The sequence below is a fragment of the Takifugu flavidus genome, chromosome 13 (assembly GCF_003711565.1).
Source record: "Takifugu flavidus isolate HTHZ2018 chromosome 13, ASM371156v2, whole genome shotgun sequence".
NCBI lineage: Eukaryota > Metazoa > Chordata > Actinopteri > Tetraodontiformes > Tetraodontidae > Takifugu > Takifugu flavidus.
The window spans coordinates 10,835,055-10,848,409 of NC_079532.1; the positions used below are offsets into that span (position 1 = coordinate 10,835,055).

At 49.8% G+C, this 13,355-nt stretch overlaps 1 protein-coding gene across 3 annotated transcripts; it reads right to left on the bottom strand.

Annotated features, from left to right (window-relative positions):
- Positions 1 to 1,149: 1,149 nt before the first annotated feature.
- edc4 (enhancer of mRNA decapping 4) lies at positions 1,150 to 12,575 on the bottom strand. 3 transcript variants are annotated; one of them, XM_057052288.1, is made up of 30 exons: positions 12,300 to 12,575; positions 11,407 to 11,566; positions 11,155 to 11,266; positions 10,760 to 10,859; positions 10,234 to 10,420; positions 9,965 to 10,112; positions 9,716 to 9,820; positions 9,286 to 9,398; positions 9,104 to 9,187; positions 8,926 to 9,021; positions 8,695 to 8,794; positions 8,418 to 8,598; positions 7,500 to 7,566; positions 7,253 to 7,344; positions 6,277 to 6,458; positions 6,073 to 6,152; positions 5,549 to 5,675; positions 5,166 to 5,461; positions 4,866 to 5,096; positions 4,625 to 4,729; positions 4,404 to 4,550; positions 4,107 to 4,143; positions 3,708 to 3,852; positions 3,459 to 3,614; positions 3,155 to 3,270; positions 2,915 to 3,080; positions 2,541 to 2,718; positions 2,046 to 2,265; positions 1,770 to 1,933; positions 1,150 to 1,699 (listed from the first exon to the last, which is right to left on the bottom strand). In XM_057052288.1, exons 1-30 carry the CDS (start codon positions 12,385 to 12,387, stop codon positions 1,519 to 1,521), a joined length of 4,164 nt encoding a protein of 1,387 aa, XP_056908268.1. In that variant the 5' UTR covers positions 12,388 to 12,575; the 3' UTR covers positions 1,150 to 1,518. The 3 variants fall into 3 exon arrangements, with proteins under 3 accessions (XP_056908268.1, XP_056908267.1, XP_056908269.1); XM_057052287.1 differs by having other exon boundaries at positions 6,271 to 6,458; XM_057052289.1 differs by having other exon boundaries at positions 6,271 to 6,458; positions 12,306 to 12,499.
- Between the last annotated feature and the right edge of the window lie 780 nt (positions 12,576 to 13,355).

Here is a 13,355-nt window from a genome sequence, read left to right on the forward strand (position 1 = left end):
GGTGGCCTGGACCTTCTGTATCCCTCAGTCGGTCAAGTGGCCTAAACCTTCTGTATCCACCAGTCGGTCTGGTGGCCTGGACCTTCTGTATCCACCAGTCAGTCTGGTGGCCTGGACCTTCTGTATCCACCAGTCTGGTGGCCTGGACCTTCTGTATCCACCAGTTGATCTGTCACCATCAAAATTGTCTCTAGGCCCTTTACAGAATCCCAACAAGCAAGGAAACACTCCTATTTAACAGGAAGAAACCTTGAGCAGGACCAGGTTCCGGTGAAAGGACTGTGGAGTGGCGGCGAAGCAACTGTTCCCCTATCGGGGCCCATTGGGTGATGGCAGCTATGCACAGCTCCTCACAGTTCTCTCCACCACCGCAGACATCACCCAGGTCTTACAACGGAGACACTGAGGAGGGGCGAGACATCACAACCCTCCGCAGGTTTCACTAGCCAGCCCCCCATTCAGGTGCCGGACCAACGGCTGAGCCTGGTGATGCTGGTTCTCAGACTCACGCACCAGTTACACTGACAGTATAAAGACCCCCCAGGCGGGTGTGGATGGTGAGAGGCTGAGAAATGAATGAGATATACGTATTAGTTCTATACATTTGCCGTCAGAAGTCTTGAAAATGAGCAACCTCCAATACGGTTGGAGGTCGCCGACCTTGAGTGGACGTGCCGGTTTTGTTGGCAGACCTGCACTGACCAGCAAAACGTGCTGAAGGCACGCCTCCTCCTTGAGTGTTTCCATAGAAACCAGGCTTTGTTGGACCTGACTGCAGTCATCTTTCATTTTTATTGTTTGTGCCTGTCTCTCCGTTTCTCCCTTACCTCCTAACTCTTGTTAAGTGTCTGTGGATGACTCATTTCCATACAAATAAGCATTAATGTCTTTTAAGCTAATTTGGTACCAAGATCCATTTTTATTCCTGAACCCGCCTGCTTTTGCTTCGCTACAAAGCTAAATTAAAAGGACTTCTTTCTTGGAGGGTTACTGGTTCGAATCCAGAAACGGGCCACGGGCCGGACATGGTTTCATCAGAACCGGGTTGTGAGAACGATAGCGGCGGTAGCCGGGGAGACGCGGCGAAATGTGGAGGAGCCGGTTGTCCCGGTTGGACAGAACCAAACTGGAACCAGAGCAGAAACATGGTTGAGGTGAATTCTGCCAGCTTTTATTTCTGGAAACCTTTGATCTGCTTTACAAAAGGTCTCGTTAAAATGAACAAGGAAAAAACCAACATAGGATGTTTTTTGCCCTTCTGGTGTTGAACCTTCTAACAATCAGAGCTAAAACTGTCATGGTTGGGGGGGGGGGCTTGGACTACTGGGACGAACATTCCAATCTTGAAACAACATGAAAAAAAACAAAAAAAAACTAGCTGGTCACCAGACTCTTTGATGACGAGATAAAAGAAGATGAACCGAAACGAAACAACACAAACAGCAGCTGTTCTTTAAATATCTGCAACGCGAAGGCGACGGGGACGAACACGCGGTCCCGGCCGGAGGTGCGAGGCGGCTAATTGACCAGGCCCTGGAGCATCATCATGAGGCGCCGCGCCTTCTTGCCCAGGGGGCTGTGGGGGTCGTGCTGCAGGAAGGCGAACAGCTTCTGTCGGACCTGGGTCAGAACGGTGGCCATGTGGTCCCTGGTCAGGGGGTCGGTGTGGTCCAGATTCATCACGGCGTCCTCCAGGTAGCTGCACACACAGACAGGTCAGCACACGGGGCCACCTCGGCCCGGCAAACCCCCGGGTCGCCCCCCCTCACCTGATCTTCAGCTCCGAACGGGTGGTGAGGTTGGAGGAGAGCTGCTGGATGAGGGACAGCAGCACCGGCTGGCTGAGGGGGCAGGAGTGCTGCCCGAACACCTGCTGGGACTCGATGGTCTCGCACACGTACAGCACCAGGTTCAGGTCTGTGGCCGAGAGCGCCTGGACAGGAAGTCACACACACACTGGATCAGGCGGCGTTCTACTGGTTCACGGGGGAACCGTTCGATCGTGCTGGGAACGGCCGCCAGCGACCCGCCGGGTCTCCTCTTACCTGCTGAAAGGCCTGGTTGAGCTGGCCCTGCTGCAGCAGCTGCAGGATGTTGGCCTGCTGGCTCTGGTAGTCCAGGTGTGTGGTGGGGACGGGGGTCCCTGCTGCGGACCTCATGGCCTGCATGATGCTGGAGGTCACCGCCGCCTGTTGCTCCTTCATCGCAAGGCTGACCTCCCCTTTAATGATCCGCTGCACCTGGCTCAGGATGGACTCCTGCAGACTAGAGCGCACGCACACACACACACACACACACACACACACACCACACACACACACACAGACACACACACACACACACTAAGAACAACAGCACTGATAATAATCACTGCTCATTTTAAGGACCGACCAAAAAACCCTAATTATTGTACAGTGACTGATCATAAAGGGTCCAGTTCCAGATGTGGGCAGCTTTATGAAGACTCAGAAGGGATCAACGTGCACAGGTTCTGCCCGTCTCGGCGTGTCCATTGACGGGCGGGGTGCTTCTTCACTTACTTCCCGACCATCATCTGTAGCTGGTGCTGCAGCTCGACGCGGACGTTGGCGGTGATGTTGTTGGCCAGCTGGTCGCTGGAGCTTTGGAAGCTGTCGATCATCTGCTGGAGCTGGCCCAGCAGGGGGTCCCGGGTCTCTTGGTCCTTCTGCTTCATGTGGGTCTCCAGCTGCTGGATATCTGCAACATCACAGTCAACACGACTAATTCATCGTCCCCTTTCTAAAGAGAAAGAACCACGATAAAATGTTTCAAGCATAAAACAATGGTTAGCATCACTATTAGCAGTTAAGGTAATAAAACACGTGGCTCCTGCTGATGGGGCGCCTCTACACGTTACTCCTCGTCTACAGGTTGCTCAGATGTGTTGCCTTACATTCCTGTGTGCCTTGTTTGAAACTGTCGTTGATTTGCTGGAACATGGACTGGCAGCCTCGCTCGAAGACGGGCAGCACGATGCTCTGGAAGGTGTCCTTGTAGGCCGTCTGGATGGGCCCCTGCATGGCCTCGGCCGCCGCCCGGCCGATGGCGTCCGTTGTGTTCTGGGGACAGGGAGCAGATGATCAGAGGAGCTGAGACAGGGGTCACGGCGGCAGGGTCGGGGCCAACCACTTACTTTGGATTTGACCACCTTGGTGACGTTGTCCTTCAGGGTGGCCTCGACGCTGGTCAGCTTAGCCGCGACCGTGTTGCTCAGGAGGCCAACGACCGGCTCCAGACTCTTTGTGATTGCTAGTGAGGCCGGAGGAAAAGAGGAGGAGATGCTTTGAGAGGGAAAGGCCGACCCACAACGTAGATACTAGACCTTTGCTACAAGGTCCAACATTAGCCGCTAGCGCTGCGTCCCAAGACTAAAGTCTGGTGGGTTCGCGCTGGTGCCAAATGGGCTAAAATGACAGCTGGATGTGGGATGTTCTTACTTTGTGGCACCGTTTTCTTCATCTCCTCGCGGAGCAGCTTGTCCACGCGGCTGCTCAGCACCGAGGTGAGGGTGTGGCTCAGCTGCTGGCCCAGCTGCTCCTGGAGCTGCTGCTGCTGGCTCTGACCCTCTGTCACTAGCCTCCCCAGTTTGCCCTCTGCAGGTGTCAGACGTCAAGGCCCACAAATCTCACGTTCAAGAAAAAGGATGCCGGTTGGTCCCTGAGAGGAACTCTGGAGGACAAGGATACGTTCTTGTTCCTGGTGGTTGGTCAGAACACGCTCGACCTGAGACAGAATGGAGCTTTGCATGGTTTCGATTTGACCACGGAGCTCCATCAGTTCTCTCTGCTGGTTCCGGAGGACCATCAAGAGTTCCTCCATATCTGCAGTTTTCTGGAAGACAATTGAGGAAATCATTTATCTTTCTGAACTGTTGAAGTCAGCGTGATGGAGGCAGACGGTATTGACGTGGTCATTCAATAAGCAGACGATGTCTGAGACAGCTATCGGGGGGGGGGGTCCAAATTGACCCACCACTCTTGGCTTTTTGTGCCACAGCTGTAAATACAAACGTTGCTTCCTTTCACAAATTCATAAATATGATTCAGGAACACAGGAGCCAGATCATTACGTAAAGAGGAACATACCTGACCGTGGTCCAGCTGCCGGGCCTGAGACGATTCGCTGAGGACAAACCAGGTTTAAAGAGGTTAGAAGAACTCAAAGCAATGACGCGTTTTATTATCTGTTATCTGTAAAGTGAGAGCAGTAAACGGGACAACTATCAGCTCCTGTTTGGTCCTGAGCTCCCATCCTCCACCACTAGGGGGCATCAGTGTCATAGATGATCACTCAAAACTGGGACCCACAAAAGCAGGTAAGGGACTTCCTGTTGCTCCTCTCAGAACAACGTCTAAACGAGCCCCTATCGCGCTCTCACGCACCCGTTATCCCTCTTGGTCTTCCTCCACAGCTTCGGGGAGCCCCGCGGGGACGATTTCCAGTCCTTAACGGGGAGTCTGTGAGACGAGCGAGCGCCGCCGCAGTTCTCTGAAGATGACGCCAGGCCCTTCGTCTCGTCATCGGGCTCGCTGGACAAAACCACACATAAACAAGGGGGGAACCCAGACGGTGCGCTTCAAAGACTGCGGCGGGTTTGGGCTACCTTTGGTCCGCACCCCCGTCCTGATTGGGGTCATTCTGTAGGATGTGGTAGGAGCGTCGGTGGTACGGAGAGCTCAGGTTTCTGTCATGTGACTCCTCCCCTAAACTACAACACAGCAGAAGTCGTGAGACATTAGAACATCATTGGTAAATGAAGCAAGGAAAACTGGTCTTTGTTCACACAGTTTAGGCTTGAATACAGGCACGATGTTTTGGAAAAGACTTTGCTTGGGGATTCTCACCAGTCTCCAAGGCCGTTGTCCCTCAGACTGTTCCTGGTTTCTCTGGTGATGTCGGGCGCCGCTGGCCAGTGCGTGTGGCTAATGCTGCCCTCGGAGGACCCTGGCCCCGCCCCGGCGTTGTCCTGGGAGAAAGCGTTCTCAAGTAGAGAAGGGGTCAGGTTGAGTCTTGGCTCTGACTCCACAGCGCCACCCACAGGCCCATCTGCACCTCCGAGTTCAAGCGGCAAGAGGCTGGGGGAACAGAACTTGTTTTATAGTCCTGATTTATACTGTGTGATAAAGTAAGAGAGCATTACACACCTGTCATTGTTGGCACTATGTGGTGAGGTGAGGAGGTGTAAGGCAGACGCAGCAGAGGCCATAGAGTCCGTGTGGAGGACGGGGAGAGGCAAGGGCTCCAAACTGGAAACCAGTCCGCGCTGATGCTGCAGAGTCTGGGACGCAATCTCCGGCATGTCCTGGGAGAGCGCCGTGGAAGCCGAGGAGATTACGTCAGGGGAGCGGGCCCTGGTTGGAGAGGCCAGGGGGGGCAACAGTGGAGAATCCAGAACTTGAGGACCATCCAGCCCAAGTGGGCCACTGGGGGACGACAGAGCCTGGGGGAAAAAAGGGAGGATCATTAAAAAAAATCCTCATGGAATCCAGATATTAAAAGGCTTTAGTGAAGCAGTAAGTGGTCCTACGTGCAGGCTGTCCAGTCCAGGCAGCAGCACAGCAGAAGGAGCTCTGGGGCTGCTGGTAGAGAGATTTAAACTACCGCTGCTGGTGTTTTCTGCCCTGTTTGGACTCTGACTGACGTCATCAATAGCTCTGTAAACGGGAACACCGACACACTCCCTTTAGAAAAGCAGACTGATGTTGACAACCACAGACAGACAAGACAAGCAGCTGAGATGACAGACAGTTGATACACATTTGGTTATTACATTAGAAACGCCATCTTTCTGGCTGTGTAGAACACTGAACTTTTTAGCTGCTTCCTCTTTTTTGGGCTTTTTGTGAGCAGTCTGGCTCCCCCTGCTGGTCACACATCATTACAACTGACTCACAGCACATAAGCACTCGTATCTGCGCACGTTTGCACGTTGTACACCATCCCGCCTTCTCCAGGTTTCTCCACACACAGTAATGATATTTGGCTCGTTGAAGAGAAACATTTGGCTCTCTGCTGGACAAAAGCAGTAATAATTTAGCTGTAGAAGCTCACCTGTTAGTGGAGTCTGAGTTGCTGCTGATAGCCGTCACAATAGTGAGGCTGCTGGCGCTGCTGCCAGGAGAAGCTGGTACCTGACGTAAGAATAAGCAAATATCAATATTCATGATTCATGTAATCATTTTTAAAACATTACTATGTCAGTGCTAACAGTGATGCAGTTAAATTGATGTGCGTTTCTTCGTTTAAGACCTCTACCGATGCGCTCGGTGTCATAAAAGCATCAGGAGTCATCAGCTTAGGCACTGTCCCGCCACTGCTGCCCGAGTTTGACAGGAAGTCAGAGGGTGCAGGAAGTGAGGGGATCTTCCTCAGGTCCGTCTGGGAGCCGGTTCCCGATTCCTTGTCAGAACTCTGGTCGGTGAGATTGTCTGAAAAACCTGTTGGAGAAGGTACGAAAGGTGAAGATGTTAAAATATGATAGACAATCGCAGTTTTATACTGTCAAACACAAAAGGTTAATCAGCAGGTCAGTGACTACACACACGGCCACATTTAAATCATGGATAAACTTCAGTGTGACGCTGGTCAAAAGGTCGCATCCCCATTAACAACAGTTGACCCCATTCCAGATGTTTGCCCACGTTTACTGACCGGTTGATCTACCCTCCAGATCACTTAATCCATCACCTACAATTACTGAGAATTGAGGTGGAAAACCACAGCGAAATAGCGACATCTGGTGGCCAACAGGAGCTAAAGTGAAGACGGAGGATGGCTGACGGGGCAGAAGCCGATGCCCGATTATTAAAGGCCTACAGCCCGGACAACATTTCCGAGGGTGAGAGAAGGATGGAAAGAAGCAGGAGAAGACTGCAAGATGTTCAGGATGTCATCAAGAAACATCAGTCAATCTCAGGAGGAGAGGAGGTCACGATCAGGTCTGGAAGACCAGGAAAACATCAGAGGTCGGGTTGATAGAAGAGCAGGCCAGAACCCTCAGGGGGCTGCAGAAGACCTCCAGGAGGATCTGGCGGACCCTGGAGTTCACTCTTCACCTGTTCAGCTCCACTAATCTGACCTCCGTGGTCATGAGGAGAAAAGCTCTCCTGGGTGCAAAAACACCTTCGCACAAACTACAGGCGGATATTATAAAATGGAACAGACACAAACAACATTTACGGTGTGTGGAGGCGGTAAATAAACCACTGACTGATGACAGAGGCAGACTTACCAAAAGCATCTTGGGAATCTGAACGTGGCAGGAATGGTGCGAACCTGGAGCCTGCATTTGGCTGAAACCAGATCTGGACATCCTGCAGACTCCTGCAACACATTCACATACTTTTAACTTTGTACTCCACTCTGACAGCACACAACACAACAATCATCAGCTAGCATCGAGGTCATGGACCTGTCATTGCTGTAACCTTCACCACACACAACTGTATTTAAACACTTGACAGGAGGACAACACGTACTTGGTGTGGACACAGTACAGCTTAATTAGGATGCCGGTCTTTGATTCTGTGGGTCCTTGAGTACCTTCTGAAAGGGAGCACAATAACAATTAAAAGTGGTAAAGTACAACACACGTTTATCTGCATTTCCATTGGTACCGGCTGAAAAGATGCTGATATTCCTGCACCGTACCGGGGCAGCGAGACCTGCTGCGACCCACTAATCTGACTAACACAGCAAAGTTCTCTCAGGATCCAACGACACCTCTGACCTTCCTCCTGTCCACCAGGAGGCTCGAGCAGCATTACTGGCAGCTAATAAGGACTAAATATCTGATCCAAAGGCAACATGGCTCATTTATGTCTGTTAAGAGACCGAAATAAATAGAGTAAAAAACACTTTTAAATCAGAAAAAAATACAAAATGTTAAAGTAATGATCACAAATTCATTCATTTCAAACATCTATTTATAAGAGAATAAAAACCTTCTCTCAACATCGTGTAAATATCAAGGAAAACTATATTTATTCTAAATTAATGTGTTAAAATTGCGAGTTCCATTTGAACTTGGAAGTCAGAGATTAAAACTGGGATACCCCCCCCAGGTCAGGTTTCCTACCCTACCCCCCCCCCCAGTTGCCCTCCGGAGACAGCTGCCCCACATGTGACCCCTATAGTAGCTCCGGTAATATTCCAGCTATTAGCATGAGCATTAGCGACATCATATCAGTGGGATCAGAGCTCTGTTCCATCCATATACTGTAAACAGAAGGGCTACACAACAACAACAACAACAACAACCACCAGCAGCAGCAGGAGGAGAATAACCTTCCCAGCTTCTTGTCCAACTCAACCAGTGGGTTAAACAGAACGCAGCAAAACAGATGAATGAATGAATGAATGAATGAATGAGAATATGGAAGAATCTCTATGCTGACCTGTTGATAGACTCTCACTCTCCTCCTCCGTGGGGAGGAGCTCGGTGTTTTGCAGTCTGCTGTAGGTCACCTCACGCACGCCGAAGCTGAGCACAGGGTGCGTCATCAGGAACTGAGACACTGCTGTGAACATGGCCTTGCCGTTATCCAGATCCTGTCGCAGCTCCATCACGTACAGAACCTGGCGAGGGAAGACAAGAGCGAAGGGTTAGGGTTAATATCAACGGTGTCGATGAGTTAGGTGTTGCTTCTATACAGCAGCTGCTAAAGGCCTGACCTTCCTCTGCACATCGGTGAGGATCAGATACTCAGCAGACAGGTCTAGTCTGGCCTTCAGGCTTGGGAAGACTGTTGAGTTTAACAGATCTGGAGAAAACCTGGAAAAAAAGAGGAGCAGGAAATGAAATAAAGGGATGCGACGCTTCCACCGACGGCAGAGCGGGTCTGTGAAATATGGGAGCGGCTAAATTCCGCTCACAACCAAAGGTTTCTGCGAGGCAGCAATCACCTGATGGTCTGTAAGCAGTTCCAGGAGACGGTGCACCACAGCTTCAACTCCTGGTTCTGATCTGCTCCGGTGATCAGGAACCGCCAGAAGGGAACCCTTGAAAGAAGAGGTGAGAGGAGATTGAAACAAAGTGACACCGTCGGTCACAGGAAGCTAAAATAAGTGCCTCGCTACTCACTCGGGATCCTGCCGCTTGTGGTTATCACAAAAAAGAAGGCACGAGAGCGGCCGCCCTCCGTGAGGCCTCAGCTCATGAAGACACCTAGACGACGACGAGGGGAGTCCAGAACCCACAAAAGCTCAATATTTTCTTCCCTTTTAAAATGAAACCTCTGAACATCCTGTGCAGTTGTCACCCACCTTGGCTTGTCTTGCCCCGCTTCGATGTACATCTGCCAGAACTTGATGTATCCATCGTGGCTGGCCGTGGCTAACACGGTGCCGTCTGGAGACAGGGCACCTTCGCTGACCCGCTGCCGAGGTGGACAGAACAAAACCTCAAGCCCTTCAGCAAAAACTGATCACAACGTACGGAAACTCGAAAGATTTCTCCCAGTCAAGGCAGAACCCATTCCTCCAGTGTTTCCACGAGCACATAAACGCAGCATAAACCCTAACTTCCTGTTTTCTCGTGGCCCGTCGGGCCCTCCTGGCCCAACCACGATCATTTCTGACGAGCAACGGCCTCGATAGGCCGGGAAACTGCTGCAGCTTCTAAAGAACACGACATGGGCCTTGGGAATGATGCAACGTGGTGGGATTGTGGGAATGCCGCTCCATCCTGACCTACCTGCATATGTCCTTTGACTGTGATGAGGCCTTCTTTGACATCCGTTACACTGATGGGCCAGCTACTGTTGTTTGACCTCAGGACCTCCAGGTCCCACACTTCAGCCTAAATAAAGGAGAGTCACACGGTTCAAACGCTTCAACCTGGAAACTATTGGCAAATAAAAGTGCCTCCTAAAGCTCTGGCTAACACAAAGATAAAGTTGCGAGTGTAAACTATATCAATAAAGAACCTGAAGGACACTCGTACCATATCTTCATGCAGGAGAGCCAATGTTTGACTGGTGACATCTTGGCCATCTTCACTGTCATCTTGGATGAACGGGCACCAGATGATTCGCCGGTAGGAGCTCAGTTGGGTCTCCTCTGGTCGTCGAATGTGAACCACTACCTGATCACTATTATAGGGAGGAGGAGTTAAGAGCAACAACGTCTGCAACAGCCGTCAATGCAGCTCGGCTGCTGCGTGTGTGTGTGTGTGTGTGTGTGTGGGGGGGGTCCTTTACTACTTCAGGATACACTATCTTGTCTCCATTGCAGGTGAGCTGCCAGACCATCAGGTTGCCGGCTTCGTCCACGCAGCCCAAGAGTGAGGAGTCGATGTGTGCAAAGGCCAGATCTGTGACGGCTCCGGTGAAGCCCTTCAGCAGGGAGCGCTCAGCAAAGCAAACGCTCAGAATCCGGATCATGGCGTGGTTGTTTGCTCCTGGGGAAAACACAGGAAGCGTCATTGACGGGGAGGTGATCACGCAACGCCGCCTTAGACAGGATGAAAGTTAGAAAATAGTCTGCGGACCGGTGAGGTCCAAAGCTTTTGATCATTAAGCTCGATGCAACGTGAGCAACCCCGAGAACAATCACCACTAATCCCAGTGAAGCAAATGGTGAATGAATTCTTCTTAAAACGATGCCGCACAATCATTGTTTTATTTCCACACACCACTGGGATGATCCATAGAACGGTAACATGTGTATTTTATTAAAATCAAGACGTTTCTCTCTGTCCCGTCCGGTTAATAACAAACTCCTGTGATAAAAGACTCACCTTTTATGGCATATGCCACGAAGGCGTTGGACACAGCGATCAGTCTCCCATAATAATACTTGTGTTCCCAGTCATACTTGGCAACTGGTTGGATTTTTACCTAAATGAGAAAAAGGTTACTCACGACGGGTGGCTTAACTTTTACTCTAGGCCGTTTTCCTTTCTGCTGTTTAGAAACAGTAAAAGATTAAAATCCAAGATTAACCTTTACAAACCTTTACATGCTACAGTACATCTTCACTCATGTTCCTTTGCCTTCCTGAGGCTGTTCTCTAATTTTCCAAAAGTATTCGTACAGCACTTTTACAATATTTATGGTCAATTGACCGTCTTAGAGAGTTGACGCCGCTTTCTAAAGCTGACAACCCACATTAGCTAAAGATCCTGCGCCTGACCTTGTTGCTGCCACGAGCCTTGCTGTTGATGCTGGAATCTTGGCTCGCCACGATCTCCACATTGTTGGCAGTGATGGGAATGTTGGTGGAGCTATCGTCACCAGACAGGCAGCTGGAAATCGCATTCATTACAATAGAAGTTATTCTTTTTATCAAAGTCGTGACAAAAATAGCCCAGAAATTGTGTTAAAACGTGATCCGAGTCCCACGACAGAACATTCGTTGGTAGTGTGATTGGGAGAGGGGCCGTACATTATCTGGGTGTCCTGGGAGCTGCTGGTGTCTGTGGAAGTGGGTCTGGTGGATTGAGATATGGCTGAATGCTCCGTGTTGGCCAGAAGACTAGCGCCCAATAACCCATTCAGCTCTTCATTAAAAGAGGGCATTCTCTGTCCATCACTTGTTGGTGCATCTAAAAGACAAAAACGGGTGAGACACGGTTGAGGGGAAGGAAATTATTAACTTATGCAACTGGATAATTGTGTCATTGTGCATGTGACAATGAGGGCTTTAAAAAGCTTTAGCTCCTAATATTCAGACTAAAGCCACCGAGTGCTGACTGCAGTTACGATAAAACTGCAATAAAGCAATTATTACAATGTGTCGACTCTATTAAAAACAGCGTTTCATCCCCAAAACCAGAGACTTTCTGATTAAAATATGTCGAATGATGTCTTAAAAATGAATGGCTGACTTTCTACGCACTTGCGAAGGCCAAGCCTTTTAGTTGTATTCTTGCTTGTCTGGCTAAAAGATACGACTTTAAGATAGCGTAGCATTAGCATCGGCAGTTTTTAGAAACCACCAGTGGTCTTTTAACAATCCCCATGGCGTAAAAAGTGCCGAGTTGAGAGGAGATGAGGAAGATGCTAACGCTAGCTTAGCCATCACTTGAGCGCAGTTAGCGCTCCAAGCAATTAAAGGACTAGCGGACATTTGCTCTTCTAAAAGGAGAATTTTACATTTGTATTTATATTAACACCAAAACGCTGGCTTCAGGTTTACGTTAGTCAACTGGGACATTACTATTAATGTAATTCGGATAGGTGCAAAGCCAAAAAACATTGTCAAAGAAGCTCCCCAAAAATTAGCTTCTGCGGCCTAAACTACCGAGGCGGCGGGTTTTCGGTCTCGGTCCGGTTTACCTGTACCGTTCCCATGGCAGTCGAGCTTCAGGATATCTCGGAGATGTTGTGTCGCACCCTCAATATCTATATCGGAGCTGGACGCCATAAGGGAAAGGGAAAGGTGGCCTATAAAGGGCGAAAGTAAAAAGTTTTGACTTCTTCCCCCCAGCAAATAGCAGTCTCTATTCACCCAGAGCAACCGAGAATAAACTTCCGCCGTGTCCGTGCCGTAATGTCTTCCCCCCGCTGTTTCCGTTCTTTCGTTCCTGCTGCTCGCCTACAACGAGTTGGAGGAATAATGTTGGTAAAATCTAGTAAAGTGCAGTGCAAAAGAATTACCAGATGAAACTGTTATGTTGGTATTGGAACTTGGCTGTTTACTGCAACAAATAGTGTCGGGAGTTTTTTTAATGTAACGTTTTGTGGTGTCCTTGATTTTTTTTAAGCTGATGTTTTGTTTTAGCAAAACTTAATCATCAGAATCATCATTATAAATACGTTCATTGTAGGCTACTACCACAAATATAACCTACCTTTTTTCTTTTCAGTACTACACTTAAAATGTCCTTATTATAACAATCCTTAGACTTTGTGTCTGAAAGTTTGAATTAAATTTTTGAACCCCAGAGTGCTGAAAGAGTGGATGTCCCTCTCTTCCCCCACTTTTTCAACCTGAACCTGAGACGCATGATGGTCTTCCCAATCCAGTGGGAAACCTCATGTGTGGTTACTGTTCCCAAGGACATGTCAGGACATGTCACATGAAGTCACCGGAGAGGCCGTTGTCTTCCTGCTGCAGAGTCTATACCCACCTGGGGGAGGCAGGCAGCACTGTGAGAGTCTCATCCTTTGACTTCCCCAGTGCTTCTAACAGCATGTTGAGAAGAGCAGGTCCAATACATGCCCAGGTGGATGGATGTTAAACTCGCAGCCAGAGATCAACAACTACCTCCCAGACTGGCTGCATTATGTGGAGGCTGGACACCATCCCCTTCCTGTTTACCCTCTACACCTCAGACATCAGGTTCAGGATAGGTTTGGTGGAGGCTGAACTACCTGCAGCCCAGCGTCACA

Coding starts and splice junctions, on each gene's coding strand:
- edc4 (XM_057052287.1), bottom strand. CDS start 12,387: ATGGCGTCCAGCTCCGATATAGATATTGAGGGTGCGACACAACATCTC. Junction 10,860..11,154: donor AGGCTCGTGGCAGCAACAAG/GTCAGGCGCAGG, acceptor TTTCTCATTTAG/GTAAAAATCCAACCAGTTGC. Junction 9,399..9,715: donor CAGTCAAAGGACATATGCAG/GTAGGTCAGGAT, acceptor CCACCTCGGCAG/CGGGTCAGCGAAGGTGCCCT.